This window comes from Drosophila eugracilis, unplaced genomic scaffold (assembly GCF_018153835.1).
Source record: "Drosophila eugracilis isolate 14026-0451.02 unplaced genomic scaffold, ASM1815383v1 contig_1897, whole genome shotgun sequence".
In the NCBI taxonomy this organism is placed as follows: Eukaryota; Metazoa; Arthropoda; class Insecta; order Diptera; family Drosophilidae; genus Drosophila; species Drosophila eugracilis.
Genome location: NW_024572751.1, coordinates 937,456 through 959,945, shown reverse-complemented (window position 1 = coordinate 959,945; position 22,490 = coordinate 937,456). Strand labels below are relative to the sequence as shown.

The 22,490-nt window shown below is 42.1% G+C and overlaps 4 protein-coding genes across 5 annotated transcripts in view; 2 read left to right on the top strand and 2 right to left on the bottom strand.

Annotated features, from left to right (window-relative positions):
* Positions 1 to 1,597: 1,597 nt before the first annotated feature.
* Positions 1,598 to 21,328, bottom strand: LOC108115035. Of its 2 annotated transcripts, none has more exons than XM_017226283.2 (7): positions 21,021 to 21,328; positions 17,933 to 18,485; positions 3,607 to 4,115; positions 2,737 to 3,082; positions 2,227 to 2,453; positions 2,058 to 2,163; positions 1,598 to 1,925 (listed from the first exon to the last, which is right to left on the bottom strand). In XM_017226283.2, the coding sequence occupies exons 2-7, from the start codon at positions 18,087 to 18,089 to the stop codon at positions 1,807 to 1,809; spliced, it is 1,464 nt and encodes a 487-aa protein (XP_017081772.2). In that variant the 5' UTR covers positions 18,090 to 18,485; positions 21,021 to 21,328; the 3' UTR covers positions 1,598 to 1,806. The 2 variants fall into 2 exon arrangements, with proteins under 2 accessions (XP_017081772.2, XP_017081773.2); XM_017226284.2 differs by lacking the exon at positions 21,021 to 21,328 and adding an exon at positions 20,674 to 20,955.
* On the top strand, positions 5,651 to 6,856 carry LOC108115037 (surfeit locus protein 4 homolog). Its single transcript, XM_017226285.2, has 2 exons — positions 5,651 to 6,045; positions 6,183 to 6,856. The coding sequence occupies exons 1-2, from the start codon at positions 5,722 to 5,724 to the stop codon at positions 6,684 to 6,686; spliced, it is 828 nt and encodes a 275-aa protein (XP_017081774.2). The 5' UTR covers positions 5,651 to 5,721; the 3' UTR covers positions 6,687 to 6,856.
* On the bottom strand, positions 10,390 to 11,701 carry LOC108114924. The gene has a single exon (XM_017226111.2). It carries the CDS (start codon positions 11,699 to 11,701, stop codon positions 10,730 to 10,732), a length of 972 nt encoding a protein of 323 aa, XP_017081600.1. The 3' UTR covers positions 10,390 to 10,729.
* The window catches only part of LOC108115038, a 23,791-nt gene continuing 13,460 nt past the window's right edge, over positions 12,160 to 22,490 (top strand). Inside the window, exon 1 of the mRNA XM_041817794.1 lies at positions 12,160 to 12,226. The gene's annotated coding sequence lies outside the window, so the exon portion shown is untranslated. The remainder of the gene's footprint in view (positions 12,227 to 22,490) is intronic.

The window sequence follows — 22,490 nt, the reverse complement described above, 5'->3', positions numbered from 1 at the left end:
AATATCTTGGGGCGTCGCGTGCACGGACCAAATTCATTTTTCAACAGTTTGCCATGTGAATTATTAAAATCCGCCAATCTCTTTGATACGGCCACAACCGCCGGGGGATTGGGCCCATAATCAGTTGGCTGAGCGGAATGAACTTTAAGAAATTGTTGACAGTTGGCTGCAAGGCATTCGGATTGCCATCCGCGGAATTTTTCAATATTCGCGAAAGCTAATCCCCCGCAGAATCTGCTGCCGATCTGCTGCTGTCAATATCCTCCAGCTGGCGGTCGCCACACCGCAAAAGCAACAGGGAAAACTGCAGGAAAACTGCGGGCCAGCCGCAGAGCGAAAGAAAAATATGAACTGTGGGCAAAAGTTTCAGGATGCGGCGGCAATGGAGGCTATGGCGAATAAATCAAAAAGTGATTAGCCCAGTCTCCGCTCCCAGTCCCCTCCTTTCTCAGCCCCAAAGGTTCTTCCTTTCTCACGCCATCTGTCCAGTTGTAAATTGTCTGTTGAGTGGCCGAAGGAACAGGGCCAGAGGCTGGGGACCAAGGTGTGCGAGGATGGAAATGTGGGCCAACTTCTAGCGGGGAAATTCAAACTTGGCCATAAAACTTTCGCCACATCTTGGCCACGGTTGCTAAGGCTCTTTTCTCTGGTCAGTGGCGGTTTGATAAATGAGCAGCGTAAAGTGCGCGGGCAATCAGAAAAATCGCACGAAATTATAGTTTGCCAGGCCATAAAACAATGGCCAAGGCGAAACAATGGCCAAGACAATGGTAGTTTTTCTCAATTCCTACCTTTTTCTTTGTACTGTATTTGCGTGCCGGCTTAGTGGACGCTCTTCTCTTCCTCCTTGAGTTATGACAGGTTTTTGTATTTGCATTTGCATTTTAAAATATACAGATACTTTTCCGGCAAGAAATTAACACAGGGGAAGGATTTTCAGGGGGTGAATTCCATTTAAATAAGTGAGGATTGGGGTTAAGATGCTAAACTTGGTCATCAGAGGCGGGAAAGAGCATTAGGGAAGCAATTTCTAAAGCTAAAGCTGGGCATTAGCGGGGCCATATAAAATGTAAATCAAAGTGCCAGGCTCGACGTTAAAAGAGAATTATGTCATTAATGATTGTAAAGCTGTGAACAATTTAAAAAGCGTTAAGGATTGAGTTTTATGTTTCAATTAAAACAGAATTCCTTTAGAATTACTAGGTTATCCCCGGTTTTGTAACATCTTTCTAAATACTTAAGTCTTTCTTATTAGATTATATTTTTTAACATTTATTTAGTTACTTTCCGTTTTGTAAGCTGTGTTAAGCTTAATGAAAGATTTGAATTCTCTGATAGTGGATAAGCAATACAAATAGTCCTTTAGGAGGGAGTTCTTAAGGGTCTTTACATTGCTAATCATAAGTTGAGAACAAATCAGAAAACCTCTGAAACACCAACATTTCCAAAAATTAGTCGAATCAGTCACACCTTACATAAGACGCCTTAGGCTTTATTTACGCAAATAACAAATAAATGTTCGTTACTCGGAATTAGATGCCTAATTTATCTCTTAGTTAACTAGACCTAGTTACTAGAGTAAAGGAAAACATTTAAGTCTAGAATTTGTATAAAAATGCTGTTTATATTCGGAAAGTTGAGCTTAGACCTTAAGAAGTGTCAGCGGAATAAACAATGTCGTCTTTTGAGTTTAGTGTAAGTGCAAATTACCTAGAAAACATATAATTAAACTTATGTCTTAGACAAAACACCCCGATCGGATGATAATTCCAGCGCTCTCCATTATAGGATTTCCACCAGCACAACTCATGTCTTGTTCAGGGCCACCAGAAGGAAGATCAGCCACTGGTGGAGACTGCTGTAGCCATGGCCTAGTCTATGCAGGCCAGCAGCTGTTGACTTTATGGCAGAGGCGGAGTACTCCCCTGGAATGAGATTTCGCTAATGAGTATTTTAATTCAAAAGTATATTATAAAGCTGTTTTTAATGTGTTTTCTGTGTTAGAAGAAGATTCTAACTTCCAGAATGTTGAACTGAAGCCAATTAGCGACACCTACCGCTCAGGACATGCAACTGCATGGAGACTGCCGCACTGTTTTCCGGCTCACATGTGTAGTTGCCGGAGTGAATCTTGCGCACCAGGGGAATGACCAGGGAACCAATCTGCAAAATCGATATTCGTGAGAAATCCTCTTAAGAATTCCAGTTTTGCCCAAATCCACTCACCGTGTTCCGATTATGCTCGGTGCTGCCGAAGATATTCCTGTCGATTTGCGTGTACCAACCGCTCTGGGCACCGCTGGCCTCGTTTTCGGCCGTTACTTGTTGGTCTCCTCGGTACCAGAATATATATTTGGGAGCCTCCAGGGTGCCACGTACGATGCAGTGCAGTTCCACCTTGCTCCCGGCCTTCACAAAGCGCTGTCGATCGCCGATTAGCTCGGTCCTGGGTGCTGTGGGTGGCGATAGAGGATTAGCATACAATGTTTGTGTCATGTCGCCTTCATCCAATTTTGACCAAGGATGCTGGCACGCTTTAGAAGCAAAACATTTCTGTCTTTGTAGGACGAAAAACTACCTTTTTAATTACGAAAATCTTTAAAAAACTTTAAACTTGTATCTAAGTATCTGAATATTATTCAATAAGCTCAAATAAAATTGACTTAACTAGGATTTTATCCCATTATTTTTCTTTCTGTGTAGCACAATTTGTCTGTTAGCAGTCGTTTCACTTACTTATCACAAACAGCTGCACCTTGGCGCTCATTTTGGGCTCCGTTGCCAGCTGGCACTCGTACCAGCCTGCGTCCTCCAGCTTCACATATTTGATTTGCAGCGTCCAGCTGAGACTGCTGCCGTTGCCCCTCTCTTGACCCACTGCAGAGGTGGAGGTGTTTCCCGGGGCAACCGAGGGGGTCACCGATGCTGAAACGGCAGCCCCTGTTACGGTTGTCGTCGAGGTGGTCGACTGGAGCAGCGATGCAAACCGGGCATCGTTGATGAAGGTTGTGTGATCCACCGCAATGATATGTTCATCCCGCAAACGAACCCAAGAGAGCGGTTTTCCGGAGTGCTGGTTGAGCTGCAGGGGGAAAAAGTATTAGAAAATCTTTCGTGTTGAATTTAAACTACGAAATAAAAAACTAAAAAAACTGATTTGAATCCCCTTTTTCCTGAATATCTTGGTAATTTCTCAAAGATACGAATATATTATATATTTAGATATATTTTCATTCCTTCTTACAAAGTTATATATTATATAAAATAAACTACAGCGTTTCCCACATCGTGCAGAGTGATTTCTATTTAGAAAATATTTTATCGAAGAAGTATTTCCCTATTATGAACTTGAACTACATTGATTTCTTTGAAAAGTATTTTAAATATCAATAAATATTAAATATTTGTGAACAGAAAATAGGTTCTAAACTTTTTCGAAGCATGGAAAATTCTTCCTATTTGGTAGGAAAGTTTTCCGAGAACGAAAGTCTGCTTCTCAATGTAGCCTGCTAACTCGGCGCTTTCAATTACGTCACTCAACTGGATGGCTACCCATTGTCCCCACTTGGCCCTCTGAGTCCACACCCAGCCCCCTCTGCCACTCACCTTGCAGGGCAGATAGGCATGATGGCCAGCTTGGACGGTGGCGTTCAGCGGAGGCAGACTGAGCTGGCGACGTGGCAGGAGCTCCCGCTCCTTGGCCAGCTCCTTTTCGCGGCGCAGCTGCTGGGCCTTTTGTTCGCTGTCGTACGCGTGCAGACGGGACTGCTCGTAAGCCTTAGATGGCGTCGGACTGCCGGATGGGCTGTTGTCTGCAGGAAGCACAGCTCTCGATGAGGCATTCCGCTGCAGGTGCGGCAAATCGGCGGGAATAAAGTCCGGGAAGGGCGGCAAGTACGTGGGAATCGAAAAGCCCTTTGTTAGCGTTGCAGTGTCGGGTCTGTCGCTCCAGGAATCCACCACTGTGCTGTCGCCATCCTCCTCCTGCTGACCGTCGCTCAGCATCAGAACAGGAGATTCCGTCGATCCCATGCCCACCGCCATTGTGGTTGTCCCCGTCGCCGGCGGTGCAATTAGCGATGCGTTCTCCATCGGAGTAGCCGTGGCTGCCAGAGCTGCAAAATAGGTCAAGAATGATGGGCAGCACATCAGTTGGCGGACCTTATCGAAGTTTTCCCTGCACAAATAATTATTTCAGGCTTCTGCCAAACTGACAAACAAACGAAACGCAGCTGTCATCTGAGGGCTGTGAAGAGTTTTTAACGGAAGTTCGGCGGATGGAATACCCTTTATGCTTTTTATTTGCGTTTAGGGGGCTTACTTACCGAATGAGTTGATTTTATATTTTATTATGTAAAATTATTTTAATTTAATAATTTTAAATTTCAAAATATATATAAAAACAAGTCAAGTGAGTAACAATTAAGATAACACATTTTTGAATTATTAATTAAAGAAGAATGAAAAGAAGATTTGAAAAAAACAAATCGTTAAAAAAAAAGTATAAAAATCTATTGATTGGACCAGCATTTCCATTCAAAACATTTAAATTCAAGAAATGAAGTCAATTTGTATTTCTAAGTAAAGCATTTTTATTGGCTTATTGAGAATGCCAAAGCGAATCAAAGGGTAAATAAAGTATTAAAACTGGGGAAAAACTGTTTGTTATCTCCCACCATAAAATTAAGCGCATTAGGCAAAGCTCTTTGAGTATTATTAATTGACAAATGGCGATATATTTTAGAAAATATATACATTTTGCGGCAGCATATTGCAATCCATCATGGAAAATGCAAATTTATTTGCTTAGGGCCTTTGGATCGATTGCATTTCAGGTCAAGTATTGGGGGTTTTGGGATGTTGGATTGGTTTTTCCGGGGAGCCAAGCCATCTCCCAATTGATGGGGGATAATTCGTGTGAATTTCCATTTTGTCACACCAGCTGCAGTTCTCTGGGGGCACTGGGGAATGGTGCTCAGGCGGTAATTATGAACTGGAAAATCATGAAAAACTGAATTCAATTTGTAAAATAATTTGATGATGGCATTTAGATAAAGCGGAGAGGGATCATTTTGATGGACAGTGATGCTTATAAAATATTTGTGAAATTTATAAATTAAGAGGCTTAGCTGACATGGGATCCACGACCGCAGTCAAAATAGTTTGATTTGGTTTTATTTGTTTAGATATGTATATGAATCCATATGTATATATCAGTATCTAATATCCAGTGTCAAATAAACTTTTAAGGGCTAATGATTATAGAAGTGTCTGTCGTTTTGAAACTGTCTTAAAAAGTATCTTCAAGTGAATCTCTTTTCTAGCCCATCAAGAGTCATAAAAGATAATGCGGTTCCTAATATTAAATATTAAACAAATACAAATTAACATTTCCATATTCCAGAGACCATTGCAATAAACCTTTTTTGTTTAACAATAATAATAAAATATATATGTTAATAAGGCGGGAATGCATTATAAAATGAAATTCCCGAAACGACAGCTGGGCCCGGAAGATTGGAAGAGGGCCACTGCGGAAGCCTCGTAACAGAGCAATCTTTGCAAGATGTGCCACAGACTAGAGACAGACCGGAACGATTACTCAGACTGGCTCTGGCCGTTTGTTATCACTGCCACTGACACTGACTGTCAGCCGGGACGCCGAGAGAAATCACTTTGCTTGTAAGTGGAGTTTGCGGCTTGGAGCAGGAATCTCGGGACATGCTGGTGACCCAGTCGGCAGCCCGCTGGCTGCAAAGGGCGGAAGACCTTGGGGAGGAGGTCACCCGGCGCTGCCGCTCCTTTCTTCCCTCTGTCGCTCGTCTCTGCCTGGTGGCCACCTTCTTCGAGGACGCCCTGCGCATGTGGTTCCAGTGGGTGGAGCAGATTTCCTTCCTGCAGGACCACCATCAGTGCTCCCCCGTCCTTGCGGTTTCTATAGTCCTTCTGAATCTCTTGGGTCAGCTGGTGGGCTGTGCCTTGGTCGTGCTGCATCTATTTACTAATTTTGCGGTCACCCTGCTGGCCAGCCTAGTGTTGCTCCAGGTAAATGTCACAGAAGTAACTTTAGCTAACTTCCTAAATTTGAATATTAATAATTGTTCTTGATTTTAGTGCAGTTTAATTTATCATCATATTATGATAAATGATTTGGATTTAAAGTTTAGAATCCTTCGTTTCAGGTTCACATCTATGAAGTGCCCCTCCAACTGAAGTTGCTTCTCCGAAATTTTTCGCTTCTTGGAGGCTTGTTGCTCTTGCATGTGGAGAACAAGGAGTCCGTGGCCTGCCGCATCTACGGAGCAGGAGCCGGTCTACCTCTCCTAGTGAGCCGGCGAGCCCAGCACCTGATGCAGCTCACCGGAAGAATCCTACTGGCCCTAATGTATCTGACCCTGTTCCAGCAGTATTTCAGCATTCCAGCCATGGTCTTGAATGCTCTTGGCCTGATCCTGATGTCGTTCATCGTAATTGGCTATCGCACTCGATTGGCTGCATTGTGCCTTTCCCTAATCCTGACCATATGGAATGTGGCCACAAATGCCTGGTGGTTCGCAGATGGAGACTCTAGGGATCTCTTGAAGTACGACTGCTTCCACACTTTATCGGTGGTCGGAGGACTGCTGATGGTCGTTGTCCTGGGTCCTGGGGAAGTGTCCCTCGAGCAGTATAAGAAACATTGGTAGGCTAGTTGGTGTATTTTCAGATTAATCGAACAGAGAAGCGAATGAAAACATCCAAATTTCCCTTGAGCGAAACAGTGAGGTTTTATACGGAGTAGCAAAGAGTATTTTGGAACTTTTAGTAACTTTGATTAATCTGTAATGAGATATACCCGTGATTGGTATTTTGTAAATAAAATATTCTAATTTCATGCATTGCTTTTATCCAAAATGGAAAATAGTTTGAAAATATTGATACCCTGATATGGTTTCTTGAGAATTTACTGTACTTATCTCTTACTTCTAGAGAGGTCTGATGAAACAATGGCTGAGCTGGCGGAGTGGTCACTGTCCCACGTCCTTGCTCTGATCCAATCAAGCTTTAAGCTCGCGGCCACATTGCAATTTTATTAGAGCATAAAATCCCGCAGATGGGCCTGGAATTACCGAGTCATGCCGCCCACATTATACATTCAGCGTGGGCTAAGGACACTCACCCCAGTCACGCCGCCTAATCCCCTCACCCACTCACCAGAATGCCTACTTTCGGGCGCCGCCTTCCCGTTCCGCGGTCTCGCCTCGGGCGGCAAATTTACGCGCAGCCCAACAAATAACAACTAAGTATTTATTATGTAAATAATATTATGCCAAATGCTCACACAGAGCGGACATAAAGTGAGCGAGTCTAGGGGGCCGCGGACTACAGTGGAGTTTCCGCTCAAGTTTACATTTTTATTAAATGCTTTGCTCGAGAACAATCCGCGGAAATAGTTTTCCACTTTCCACTCTCCAATTGCACAGCTGCAGGCAGTTGCCTCGTTCTGGCTAAGTAGCTGCTGTTCTTGGCTTTAAATAACTTAATTTTTCTAAAAAGTTACCAGCCATGGACCACTGCATAAATAAGATTCGACGTAAGTTTCAACTCGATTATGGCTAGTTAAAGTCTAGGAAGCAAACCAGAAGTTGTATTTATAATACCCGTGAGACTTATTAAAGGTATTAAGTTAGCTGTAAACAAGGGACAGTCGGGTAAACCACATTAAATTGCTTTTTGGTATTAAGTTCTGACTGGGTTAATTGTATTTACCCACCGCTCTTCCGTCCCTTTCTGACAATTATTTACTTATTGAAATTCGATTTAAGTAGTCTCAGATTAACAATGTCCCCGCATGGTCAGTGATTTAATACGCAGCACATGAGTGATTACAAAGAAAGGTGCACTTAAATGACTTGAATAGGAGATAAACTTGTTTGTATTCCAAGTTTATTTACTAGACGTTTCATGCTGGTTATAAATACTGTACCATGCCGTACTTAAAGCCAGTTTCCTTTAACAAACATATCATCTCATCGGTTACCCGATTGCTCTTTTAAAAAAAAGGATACTTTTAAGATGATTTTATTTCGTGCAACCTAAGTTCACGAAAGGCAAGCTAATCCCTTACTGGGTATCTAGAGTTCCAGAACCAGAGGCTACTCAGTAACTAGAGCCCAACAGCTTTAAACTTTATTCCCTCGTTAGATTTCCAATTGTTTTTCTTGCTGCCAGCATATCTACGTAATTAAAAACTATTTGCACACAAAAGTTTATAAAAACAGAAACCGACAACAACAGCAACAACAACAACAACAACGAGTGCAAGAACAACACCGGTAAATGAGAGCTACTACTGTTTTGTTGTGCGGTAATTAGTGTAACTGTTCAGTAAACCACATAAACTGATTTCGGTTTTTGGGCTTTTGCCATGCCACTTCCTGCCCATCACCATCACCGTCCACGTCCACGTCCACTTCCATGCCCATGACTCGTCCTTGTCACACACATTTCGGGCAAATAATTGAAATCATTTAAAGGGTCTTGAATTATTAGTTTGTTAATGTTATTGTTTGCTGTCGCATTGTTAGAGCAATAAATTTAAAATTTCTCCTCAAATGGTTGAGCAATGATTGGTGCAAACTTTTCGGGTTCGGGACGCAGAGCACAGAATACAGAGGCCAGGACACAGAACACGGAACATGGACTACGGACTACTGAACGCCCCCAAACCCTGAGCTTGGCGCTATAACATAATAATTCAAGTGGGGAGACTTCGGCGTGGGGCTGCTGCTGGTGGAAACTTTATCTTTGTCGTGGGTTCTGTCAGGGAATTTCGCGTGAATTTCGTATTCATTCGAGTGCAAAGTTGAAAAAGGCCAAACCCAGCCCCAGTCCCAGTTCCAATCCCAGTCCCAATCCGAGTCGGGGGTTCATGTCTAATCGGACTGCCGCCATGAGATGATGCATGGATTATATCGTTTGGAAACTGAACAGCCATTGCGACACTGCAGGAATTAAAACCAAATGTTGCGGGGCTTAACATTTCACGGATTACGTCAGAGCGTTTAACACGATTTCGGCAAAAGTTTATTATAAATTCAACTAAATTTATTGCTATTTCTGAAATTTAATGGTATTTGTCTATTGCTGAAAACCCAAAAAATTCATCGAAATATATGTGAACTATTCAGGATATATATATATATATATTGTAGGATAATCATTTTGCCTTTCTGAAAGACTTTTTCTTCACTGCAGATATCTTTCTTAAATAAAAAGGAATTACAAAGCGAATTACAGGCTGAAAGACTGCAGCTTCCAGTGCTTGTAAAACTGTCTACGTTAACGTCAGTATTTTTATACTAGACTTCACTTGTTTTATGAAAAAATACAAAGTATACCATAATTGAGGGCCATTTGTTTAAAATACTAAAGAGATGAAGGGAAGCAGAAATTAATGCAGCAAATTGAATAATTTTAAATAAATAAAATAATATATTGAGACTATTTGTGCTTAATATAAGCATTTTAAATACTATTTGAAATCAAACTCGTATATTAAAGAAAACAGCTTAAAGACTGCCAATCACAAGAAGATTATGTATACTCTTTCGAAACCATTCGAATCTCGGTCGACTTGCCAGCTCTGTTAATACCATTTACGATCTTTGCTTTGTGCCATCACCTGACCCATCCACCTGACCACCCCGTCCAATCACCTCACTTCGTCCAGGTAACACCCAATTACAACTGGTTAACATTGCTTTTGGGATTGGTTAACCCGATTAGCTGGTGCACTGCTGCTGGGAGCCCATTAAGTTGGCTCAAACATAAAGTTCGGGAAAAGGGCCGAGCTGGAGGTTCGGGGTGTCGGGCTTGTGTGCACGGGGAAGTTGGCCTAATTAAGCGCCGTTCTGGACAGGCTAACAAGCAAGTTAAACACACACAGAACCATTTAATTCGTTTGCGCGATTTCTTTTATTATTAATTACATGCGGTACACATAAATTTCACTTTCCTCCTTGTTTTTGGCAACTTTTTCGTTATTTATGTGCTCTCTGATAAACAAAGCCCATCCAGCTGGAAAAACGGCGATCCTAAAGCAAATATGGGCGAAAGCCTTTCGGGGTTAGATTTGATATGTTGTATATGCTGGGTGCCACTCGGAGTGAATGGGGGCATCTGTCGACTGGAGGTATCTTCCGTGGATTCGTATTCATTAAGTGGTGGGAGTGAGTGGCCTGTAGTGTGGGCTGTGCAAATGTGGAGGGGCTTTAAGTGCTTTCCACAAGAATTCACAATTAAGTTGCAAAATTCCATTGTGGAAAATAAAGGGGGTTGTTGATTGAAATTCTTTAAAATCAAATATTAGAGGGTTAGTACAAGTTTCTAGTTGAATTAGTCATGCATTCTTTTAGTTGTTTTTAGTATTTAATCTGATCTGCTAAATTAGTTATACATTCTAAGAAGGAACAAGAATTTTTAAGTCATTTGGTTGGTGAGTATCTTTTGTGAGGGGATTTCTGAAAGAGTAAGAACCTGTATTCGAATGTGTATTTTAAAGCACTCTTTATGTTAATAATGATACTTCTTTACTATAAAGTTGATTGTGATTATGTTTGAAGAGTTTAACATCATAAGAGAAACCTGTTAAAATACTGAAAAAATACTAAAATCAAGTCACTTAGGCTTGGTTAGTGTAATTAAACTTATTATCACATTCGTGCAAGCCGTGCTCTTTTAAATCCCCTTAAAGATCCTTGACAATGTCAGCGGCGCTTGGAATACTCTCCTCCGGGAGCTGGAGATTTGGCATATAGTTGATGGAGCGGGTAAACTTCATGGACACCGAACCGGGTGCCTGTTTGCATATACCTGCCTGCTGCGGACTCAGTTCCTGTATCTGCAGCCACTTGCTGAAGGCTTTCACATCATTCTGGGTCCACTTCGTGCACTCCGATCGCAGCCTAGTGGATTTGGTGAATGTGAGAAAGAGCTGACTAAAGACGGGCAGGAGCCGCCTTATGTTTAGAATGGGCGCCAGGAGAGGGCCTTCCGACAGCACCTGGCAGTCCAACAGCTCTAGCTTGACCAACAGCGAATGGTTCTTTATTAAGTTGTGCAGGTTGACCATGGAGCACTGTCGAAAGCAGATCCTTTGGCAGGAGTAGGGAAACGGTGGATCGGCCACGTCAGTAAGCTTGCAGTTGGTCAGTCTTAAATCCGTGAGAGCAGTACATTTGGCTAGCTGGAGCTGATGAAGGTTCACAGGAGACACCTGACGAGACCCATCAAAGCTGAATGCTTGGAGATCGTACCGCTTGGCATACACGATGTCCTTCACCGTGGATAGCCAGTCCATTTCGGGCCAAACATCCTGCCGCTGAAATGTGAGATGGGTCAGGTTCGTCAGGCTGCAAATGGCTACCGGATTCTTGATCTCCATTGGCAGCAGCAGCGCCTTCAACATCTTGCAGTTTCCAATGTTCCGAATATCGTAAACGGTGACGGGACCTATTATGTCGCACAGGACCAAGACCTCCAGCTGTCGGCAGTTCATGAAGATATCATCCAGAGCTGCTTGGGAAACGCTTCCGATCGTGAGGGAGCGCTGCTCCCGCATGGCATCAATTTTCGGCAGATGTTTCCTGAGTACCTGCCTTGAGAGGCGTGAGCTGCGGGGGGAATCCTCTGCCTTTTGACTCTTTGGTATATTATTCATCCTCAGACTTTTTTTAATGAAAGGATTCAAAGATACTCAAGCTAGAAAGTGAGGCGAGATTCACCCAATTGGAAGTAAGTTTTTGTAGGATATTTGCCACAAACTAACTTGAAGCCTAGAAATGACAGGTGTAAGAGCAAGCACCTGCAAGCTAGTGGTTCATTCAGGTGAGTTTGGCAACCCTTGGTAATAGGTCAAGGGTTGCCTAACTCATCCTGATGAACCGGCACAAATACTATTTTTAAAGATTGAGTATTTCTTTAAATAAATCCATATTGTTGGTCCCTAAAAATAACACTAAAGATGATAATTAGAGCACTTTAAACTTTAACCCAGACTGAGCCAATTAGTGTGCGATAGTTCTTACCGCAATGTTCCAAATTCCGCGTTTTCATTTGCAAAATATTCCATGCATTCCATGATCAAAAAGAAGACGTTTACCAACACTAAGCTGCCGAATTTTCTAAAGAATTGCAAGCTCATTGCAAACGGAACAGAAAAGAAGACTTATTTTGGATATATTTGGTAAGTATTTAACTAGAATTAGTAATTAAAAAAGCGAGATATTTTATACACCTGTAGTTAAGAATAGCAAAGTGCAATATCTGTTACGCAAGCCCCCAAAACGTGGTCGCCTATCTGTGGTTACCATTAACAGTCGCGTCACTTAGCTGACTTTGTGAATCATTTGTTCAGATGTTAATCGCTTTTGATTTATTATAAAGTTTAAAGGCTGCCCTTGGAAGCCCGGAGCCAGTGTCCGTTAAAGATAAAACGGAAAGATTTCTTTCATAAAATTAAATCTAAAAAAATAATGAAACCTCTGGCTTTTTACGGTCGCCTGACCTAATGTCATTTTAATTTCCATGTATGTATGTACGTATTCACGCCCGAGGCGCCACCAGATAACCCCTTCTGCTTCGTCTTCCTGCGGGGGAGTCAAAAGTGTCACTGGCTGTGTGGTAGTCTGACAGTTGAAAAATGAAACGCAGGACCGGCCATGATGTGGCCACAAAAACTGGCTCCATATGAGGTTTCTGCCCGGCCTTCTTGGCGCTGGCGGCTGCGGGGCCTGGGCCATTGGTATTTATGTGCCGAAATTAAGCCAAATGCCGTGGGGTTGGCGTGGCTGGTCAAGACCCAGAAGAGACGCCCATTAGACCAGGCCAGAACCGTTCGCCCAGAAGCCGCACACGCTTGTCGCATGTTGAAGCGCATTAATTAGAGGGCATAACTTGTCATTTATTGGTCCGCAGCATTCAGCAAATATTAGCAACTTCCCCGATTTCCCCCCCTTTCGCGGTACAAGCTCAAAACATGCATAATCGAACTGTTCGAATGGTTGTCACACACACTCAGGGGGAAGGTACACTGCGGGAAAAGGAGTCGAAATATTTCTAATATTAGTTTTAGACATTTTAGTTTGAACTTGATATAGTTTGAAGAAGTCTCAGATCAATTATCCTCATTTTAAAGATCACAATTTATGAGTTGAAAAGCGGCATAAAAATACATTTTCGATCTGATGTTTCTCTAGAATTATGAACCTTACTTAATCATACCTTAATTAAAGACAAAAGCACTTAATTAAGAGACTGTCGCACCCGAATGAAAATTGTAATTTACTTTCAAAAACAGGGCCATCTGATTTTCATCCGTGTAGGGAGACTGTCGACAGGGGCGTTGGCTGTAGGGGGCGGCGGGGTTTGAGGCCAATGACGCCGGGCAGGGGTTCCGGCTACGGTGAAGCATTTCTCATTGTTGCGAGAGAAATTCACAAGCCACAACCATTTGCATGCCCCGCATCGCTCTCCCCGCTCGCATTTCCCAAAGAAAAAACTCTTCACATGGCCGGAGGCTGTTTGCAAGAACGAGCAGAGAAGTAAAAATGGAATCATAAATTCCAGCTCCTGCATTCCCCGTGCCCATTTCCATTCGCATCTCCTGCTCCATCCCCACCCCAGCACCCCTCGTCCGGATTCGACCTACATCAGCAGCCGTCGCACATTTTATCAATGGTTGCACGTTTTGTTGTGGTTACCCTTTAACTCCGGCTGGTCTCATGGACTGCGCTGTGATCTTGGCCCATGATGGCCCGATAGCAGCTGATTCCTGACGAGGGTTAAGGCTGTGATGGATTGATGACGGCGTTCTGATTAGGTAAATATGCCAGCCAAAATCCAGCAGTCAATGAAGCTTCTTTGGGTGATTTCTTTACTCTTTTTTATTTTAATTGATTGAATTTTAGAAACGTTTTGCGGGAACGTATAAATTTGAAGATAAGACAAAGTTCTCAGTGCCTGTTCAGTTGTCTAAACTTTCTCTTTCTTCTTTATTTATTCAAGTCAAAAAGTTGTTATGGAGTGAAATTATAGCCATTTTAAGGTTAAACACTCTCTGTTTTAATGCCACAAAACCCATCATTGGTAATACAAATTACTTGACATTTCGCAGATTATTTAACTAATATTCCAGTTACTCTTCGAGATTTACGAGTTTCCCCTTAGAGCATAGTATAGTCGCCTTTTGTTTGAGTCAAATGCCTCCGTTTTATTTCATATTTTTTTTGTTTAAGCCAAATGGCGACGCGTCGTATCGCTCACTTTGACGACAGTGGGCCGACTTCGACTTTTTGTGGCATTCAGCTCTCGCACACAGCAATTACACGGCTTAAGTGCAGGAGCGAGTGGGAGTGCCAGATGGGCGTGGCAGGGGGACATGCCCATTTAGCACTCGACTGGCTTCGATTGCTTTAAAGCGTTTCCTCTCGCCCGCTTTTTCGCAGCGCTCTCTGCTTTCGTGTCTCCTGATTGACGATTGTTGTCCTCCGCATTGATGGGACTGCCGTTGTTATTGCTCATAATTTACACGCATGAATAAACAAATACGTAACAACATTCGCCGCGGGGCGGTTATGTTAGGCTTAATATTGATGTCGGGGGCTCATTAGGTCGTACGAACTCGATGCGAAAACGTGGCCCAAACATCCTCGTGTGTGTCCATTAAGGGACAAATGTATGTAGTAGCTGGTTACTTGGCCACTTGTCCAAAGCCCAATTTATTGTCTCAGTAAATATGCGTATCAAGTGGGGAGCATGGATAGGTATGTTGCCATCAAAATGGGCATCAGCAGGTCTTATTGGACAGGAGTAATTGTGAAACTATTCGAGGAGTAGTTTAGTTAAGGGTTTTAAAGGCTATCAACGAAATTCCGAAAGAATATTTAATATTTCTATGTATTTTCTTTCAAAGTGTAAGAGGGATTGCTCTTGGAAATGAGAAATTTAACAAGGCCTTAAGTTCCAAAAGTAAGAAGAGCTTGACATTATGTTTATATTTACTCTTCGAGAGTAGACCATAGCAAGAGTGGCAATCATTCATCTAAATGTCATTACTGTACTTAAAGAACTAAGATGTAAAGTTCTTTATGCTCCAAATTGAATAACCTTAAAGACTGTAAAGTGTAGGCTCTCAAATTAGTTGATATCCTTCTATAAACTTACAAATCCTTACCTAAGTTACAGCTCAGTTAAAGAGCTCTTATCAAAAACCTATTTCTTTCGAATTATTATCAAATAAATTCCTTTTCTATTTATTTTAAGATTATATTTAAGATTGCCCCTGAAGAAAACGCAGCATTTACACCACAAGCACAACTTTGAATTTTGTTATTCCAATTCATAAGCTCCCAAACTGTGGAATATCCATGTATACCATAAAGTAGCAGCCATAAATTCCAACAAAATATAACTTTTCTCAAAAACATAATGCTTGCATATGAAAACTTAGACATCATGCCAATCCAGAGTTAATTAATGGCCGCCAGCGGCTATTTATTAGTCTGAAGTATCGCCTTGCCTCCGAATTGAGTAAGTCGGAATTTATTCAAGGGAGTACAGAGTTCGGGAATTATTCCCGATGTGATTCCTGAGCTGGACTGCGAAATTTATGGGCTCTCAACGAATTCGGCTAATGGCTGTATTAGCGACGCCAACTCTTTGGCTCCACTTAGCGCAGTTATTTAATTAAAGCTCGGTCCTTGTTGCCATTCGGCCACGCCCATCGCTCGAGTCCCTATTTTTCTCCCTCTAACCCACTCCAAAGGTTATGTGTTTTGGCCATAAATAAATTAAACGTGACATTTGACCGCCATTTGTCTTGGGAGCCGTTCTATGGTAAATACTTGTATCTCTTACATAAAACATAGTTGAATTCGCCTTCGTGGCTGGTACTGCTGCTGTTTTGTATGCGGTCCATGGCCGTGGCATAATTAACAGAGATGGACATGGGCGTGGCGCTGCCTTTGACCTTGGCTAGTGCGCTGATTGATGGCTTAAGTGTTATTTGAGTGTCTACTTATTTCTGTTCTCGCTTTGTCCCATTGTCTTAGCCACGAGTCTGTGTGTGTGGTCCTTTGCGTTTTTGCCTTTCGCTGTTGCCCAATTTAATTATATCACATATGAGTGCGGAAGTGGAAGTGGAAGTGGAAGTGGAGATGGGGTCATGTGTTGTTAATGATATTGCCTTGGCACTGCCAGCAGTTCAACTGAGATTGATTAGATCTGGCAGAAGCAGCAGCAGCAGCAGCAGCAGCAGCAGTTGAACGCAAAAACAAGATGATAAATATTATTTGGCAATTATTCAGCCGCAAGGACTTTAAGCGCCTTTAAGAGACCACCCCAAGACAGCGTTTCGTCAGCAAATATTTGGCCGAGATCTGTCTGGCACAGAGCATAAATAAATAAGTGTGCCTGGAATATTAGAGGCTTCCCATAGAAGTGAAATCAATTTCGGGCAAGAGTTCACTCATGCTGAATCGAAAGCTTCCTCGTAATTTATTCAATCCTGGCTTGGAGAAAATTATTCAGAAATTAGGGGAAAAACCTGTAATTAAACCCAACCGTGAATTAGACAATCTGATGAAAGCAATATGCATAGACAGCACGGTCCGGTTGTAATTTCACAGGGGAGAACAATCACATCACACATCCGACCTGTTGAACAGACCACCGCATCTCATCCCCAACCCAACCCATACCATCCCATGCACGCACAAAATTTAATCAACTCGAGATTCAGAAACAGACACACACGGCTAACATGGCCCGCCCCAATTAGGCCGGGCTAGAAAATATGCCAGGCATTTTCATAAACTACTCGAAAAACGAAGGGCAAATATCAAGCCTAGGCAGAGCCAGAATCTTCACACGCTGCGTATGCGTAATGAGTTTCTGGCACCGAAAATGGAAGATTTCCTTTCGGGTGACAGGTGTCTGACAATCATATGAGCGTGTGCGCGTGTGTGCGCTCGACTAAATGAAAATTTGCACTGCACGATTAAATTAACTCGACAAGCTTATAAAAATCGTGCCAACGAGTTGCCAACGACAATGCAGCCAAGCAAATCTCATCATGTAAATTAAATTTGGCAAACGCTTCACTCGACACTTGCACAAAAATGTGCGAAATTGAATTAACTATGCATGCAAAAACAAAAGCTTAGCACCAAACGGAAAAGCGGGAAAGCTGTACAGCAGCACAGCAGGGCACATGAAACATGGCACTCAACTCTGCCCGACTCGACTCCCGAAAAGGGCAGAGCACGTAGCCAGAAAGTTGGACAGGGGTGCAGGGATTCCGAATTCGGGTTATGGGACAGACTCGCATGGTAAACACAAGGTCTCTGGGGCGTTCCTGGAAGCGATTTTCCCCGTGGACTCGTATGCCAAAGGGATAAAGAGATTGCTGCCAGTTGGTTACGCGATTGGATGGCTTACGGCGGCTGGTTCGGAGTTCGAAAACATTGATTCGGAATGTTGAAGTGTTAACGGGGCTTTATGATGGGATTGATAGGGAAAGTCCAAGCGGATACTGAAATATTTCACTAAATTAATTAGTGGATATGGATTTTTAATTATATTTTTATTTTTATGAGTTACTTAATAGGGTAATACGGAATAAATTTAGGAATAGGATGGGATCAAAATCATAATAACCTTTTTTTAATCAACAACATTCAGTTAATAAAATCAAAGTTAACAGCAAAAGAAAGAAAACATATTTAATTAACAGAACTCATAAATATATATTAATTAACTTAAACAGAAACTTCTTATTAAATATTTCGTAATGCTTTTCGCCCAGCGTCGCGGCGAATTATCGGTGAAATCCGTGCCCAGAAGTGCACGCCGGATTCCCATATCACCCCAAGTAAAAGAAGTTTACACTTACGCGTTCGCATGCCACGAAAGCTGACAGCTGCCAGAAACGCCAACAGTATGCTGGCACTTCCCGGACTCCTCCCGGCCAGGAAGGTTGCCCCTCGTCCCCTCACTCCTCCTGCAGGGCGCTCCCCCTCCCGCCAGGGCATTTTATTGGGCGAGGGCATCTGTCGGTTGTCGCACCTGGGCGGAACTTGGATTGGTTTGGGATTTGCTTTCGGATTTCGTATTTATTTCCTCGCAGCTAGTTAATCCAAGTTTCGCCAGCTCGAGTAGCACGTCATTTTGGTCCTGCTCCGTGCTGTTTGTTCTCGCTCTGTTATTTAATTATTTGCATTGCTTTTATGAAGTCTTCTCGGTTGAATTTGCATACCACATTTCTCCCTGCGCGGCCAGGGGGTCGTAGCAGTGCGGACGTGACTGTCTTTCTCCGCCTCTGGCCCAGCCAGGACTCTTGTTTTTATTTCACCGAGTCAGACCGCAGAGAACGTATGTTTTAACTTATTTTTGCTTTATTTGGCAAAGCCAACCGCAGCAGCCAGGCTGGAAAGTCTATATAAAGGCTAGAAAGGCAAAAATATAAGTTCGGTCCGAGGAAAAGGAGGAAAACGGAAAACCACCAAGGATTCACTGCTGTTAGCATTCTATTTATGTGATAAATGGATATTTATCCGGCTCTGCCTCTGGGCATAAGTTTTGGGCTGGCTTGATTATAAGTCAATAAATTAATGAATTGCATGGCTCCCCGCTCCTCCTCCTGCTCCTCCTGCTCCTCCCTTTCCACTCTCCATTAGTTTCACTTCCGCCACTTCTGCTGAGCTTGGCAAATTTTTAATGGCTTGCTCGTTATTTTTTGTTGGCCAAATAGTCGTTTTGCCCGCAAAACTGTGTCGACTCCTCCAAATGAATGCCAGAGCCCCATTTAACCGGCTCACAGCTCAGCTGGCAGAGCTGGCAAATCGAAGTCCCCAAATAGCAAAAAATGGGAAATCCTAATGCATTATTGCACTCCATAACATGGGGCGATTAGAAGGAGTAATTAGAGTGGCTAAGCAACAAATTGATATTTATTTTTCCAGAGTGGAATCTAGTCCATTAGCTGTTCCTAGATTTTCCTAATACTCCCCCGGACAGGCGGAGTCAACTATGAAGGGCAGCTAAGCATGTGCCACAAACTAATCCCCCCTTGAACTTTGTTTGCCTATATACTTATGTATATTTGGATGCTCGTAAGATTGGCCTTTTCATATTAATATTTCTTTTACTCCTCAGAGGAAAGTATTATTGTTTTTGAAGAGGATTTAGTATAAATCAACGTGTGCTCAACTGGATAAAAGTGAGAAATGTGTGCAGAAGCATGAAACGAGTAGACCAACACCAAAGGGGATTACTTTGGAGTTTTCTTTAAGAAACAATATGTTAATGTACGAGTTTGTATGTAGCTGTAGATGTAGCAGCTAAGGTATCACATCGTTAAGCGAATTCTAAAAAGTTCCCTTGATTTATATTTAATTTTTCAAGCCTGATAATTTGAAAACCGTAAAGAAAAGTCTTGGCAGAACTTCACGGATGGCAAATCTGTTATTTTATCTCCTTAATTTATTTTTATATTATGTTTATATTAAAAACAAACTCATTTTTCTGCCATTAAAAAATGTAGGATCCGAAGAGTCTTACTTTTGAGCTAATGCGACTTTGGCTTTACTGAAAATTGCACGTTAAATCTCAATAAATCTCAATCTTACAACGGATAGAGGGCTTTGTCTTTAAAATGTGTTAGAATCTGTTAAAATGATCCCTATAAGCAATATATATAGTAAATATATAGATAAAAAGGCTACTCATTAGGTCAGTTAACGCTTCCTTCGACTTTTTTCCACATATGAATTATATAAGAGCATCATATCATAATTTTGCTATACGACCCTTAATTGTAAAATTGTAAATTGTAAATATTTAAAGAAATTTGTATTTTTACTCCAATATTGACCAACGTCTGTCTCGTCCAAACAGTGTACATTGTAACTTTCACTTTGGCAGTAACCCCCTTCAGTAAATACAAAATAAACAAGCAAAAAGTAATACCAGTAGAGGGGAGAATTGGGAGAAGTAGGCAGTTAAGCAATGTTCAATACTGTTTCCGAAGCCTTAACAAGGTTTTCTATATTTAAATATTAGAATTTTATTCCACTCCAAGTGCTACGTCTAGTGCCTATACTAAGAATTCCCTGAATTACTGAAAAATCTCCATCAATTCACACCTTCTTCCTCCACCCTTCTCACTTAATCTGAACTAAAACTGAATTCATCTTCTCGCCAGCTCGGTGTCCTCCTCCCCCACTTCGCACTCCCGATGACTGAATTCCTAGAGAGGTGCTTGGCAGTTGTTGATACTTCACTTTTGTCGAATTCCCCTCAATTAATAAAGGTTGCCCCCCGTGTCGTGATATGTGATACTTTTTCCGAATTGCTTTGCGTTGCCAAGCATAAAATCCTTTTTTGTTTTCAATGCTTTCTTGGGTTTTTTTTTAGAACAGCTATCCGATATCCTGGCCAAGTCTGGCACCTGTTTCAACAGCTCTCTCTGATTTGCCAGCATGTTAGCTCCCGCCTGCGACAGTCTAATGATATCTAAGTCCCGGAGGATTGGTGGTGTCTCTGCACATTAATGAGTTTTAAAGTCTATGGAAGAGCACGACTTCTGCGCGGGCCTAAGTCTGGCTCTAATCAGATTAGATTTCCATATATTACATCATATGCTCATCAATATAATCAAATTGAAATAGATGGGGGCCAAGCAATAGCACGTGCCACCTCGGAGAGGGAGGAGCGGCGGATTCCGGCCAGGTCACATCTTTCACTCCATTCACATCAGTCAAATCCTTCACGTTCGCCATCGTTCTTTTCCTTTTCCATTTTCATTTTTCACGTTTCGTGGATAGACGACGACGCAATCAACGTTTGACGGCGTTTGACTTTCGATCTTGCCTGGCTGGCTCTGCCTCCGTGTGGCCCTGCCTTTGTATCTGTATCCGTTCTAATGCGCAGCAATTTAAAATGTGATTTTCCCTGATTTATAAAGGACACATTGCACTCACAGTCGTATCTCACAGGATTTCGCGGCACACTTTCGAAATACGGGGGGCATTCCTGCGCGCCACTCCGCGACACTTCACTTTATCAGGCTGTGGGGGCGAACACGCCCACATCCTTTACCGTGCACATTCGCGCCAACAAAGACCGGCCGCCGATGAATCAGAATCAGAATGGGACTCCGATTTGGAATCCGGAGATGCCACGATGCATTCACTTTCGTGGCACACAAACTATCGCCCGCGAATAATTCAAACTTATGCCTTATTTTTGGGCCTTTCGAATCACGCGCCTCTTTTTCCCGCTCGACGTCCTTCGCTGAGCCATGCAAATTTCAAACTGAATCCGGAGCATTTCGCGAATCGCAGTGTGCCTTTGTCAAGTGTTTCGTTTCGATTCAGAGGATTTTACCCCTTCTGTTTCACGATGTTTCGTCCTTTGTGATTTGTTCGTTTCATCCCTCAGATTTCCGATTTCTTCGGTTCACAACTTCCCCTGTCTCAATCCAGTCCAAAGCGTTCCTTCTGGCTTTGCATCGGTTTCGTTTCACTTCGCTTAAAATTTCCCCTTCGAGCGTCTCGTTTCGTTCCATTCCGTTTCCCCGTTTTCAGTTGGCAGGGGGCCCCGGTGGATATTCGGGAAGTGGAACAGAAGTGTAGTCTCACTGTTCTCAGCCGACCGTTAAGGGAAGATGTTAACCGTTTCGAATCAACAGGCAGTTAAAACCAGTATTCGTTGGTAACTTGCTAAGCAAAACGTTCTACGATTATTAATTCCTTGCATGGACTTCAGTTGTTTTATTAAATACTAAAAAATAATAAATTAATAAAAAGAATTAAAAGAAAAGAATTTCTTTTACAAAACTTTTGAATTTCTCTGTGTTGATATTTTGTTTATAGATTGGATAGATAAATATTTTTCAATTAAAATTGGAAATTCTTAATTTATTTAATGAAACATCGTTACCTTCTCGGGCATGTTAAGTATTATTTTCTATTGGCAGAACTACAATTGCTTTAAAGTTGATACATTTTATTTCGAATTCAAGGTTACAATAATAGTAAGGCGTATATTTGCTTTTGAAAATAAATATAGTTTAGGATAGGACACAATAATTTATTTTAATTTTTCCTCGAATTATGAGCTATTTTCTTTGAACAAAAAAACTTTTACATCTTCTTTTTATTCAAAGTTGATCAAAAATGACGTTTACGGATCCCGGTATAATTTACAAAATACCGTTGGGCCAAGCAGATAAAGATCGATGAGCAGAGGCAGGTTTATCAGCAGTTTCTATTTTGTTTTGGTTCTGCCAGTTTCGCATGCGCTTTACTGTTATTTTGTAGCGCATGCGCTTTTGGTAGCTTTTGCTAGAACTGCTGCACTCTACATCGGAGCTTTGGTTGCTTAGCTTCTTCTTGTATGATTGAGTTGAACTCCGAGCAAAATTTGGAAATTGAACTACACCGATTTAT

Excerpts from the sequence above, each read along its gene's own strand:
- LOC108115035 (XM_017226283.2), bottom strand. The coding sequence starts at position 18,089 with ATGCCCTCGCCCAATAAAATGCCCTGGCGGGAGGGGGAGCGCCCTGCA. Across the intron at positions 3,083-3,606 it reads ATGCCTATCTGCCCTGCAAG|CTCAACCAGCACTCCGGAAA; the intron begins GTGAGTGGCAGA and ends TTCCCCCTGCAG. Across the intron at positions 2,454-2,736 it reads GGTGCAGCTGTTTGTGATAA|CACCCAGGACCGAGCTAATC; the intron begins GTAAGTGAAACG and ends CGCCACCCACAG.
- LOC108115037 (XM_017226285.2), top strand. The coding sequence starts at position 5,722 with ATGCTGGTGACCCAGTCGGCAGCCCGCTGGCTGCAAAGGGCGGAAGAC. Across the intron at positions 6,046-6,182 it reads CCAGCCTAGTGTTGCTCCAG|GTTCACATCTATGAAGTGCC; the intron begins GTAAATGTCACA and ends CCTTCGTTTCAG.
- LOC108114924 (XM_017226111.2), bottom strand. The coding sequence starts at position 11,701 with ATGAATAATATACCAAAGAGTCAAAAGGCAGAGGATTCCCCCCGCAGC.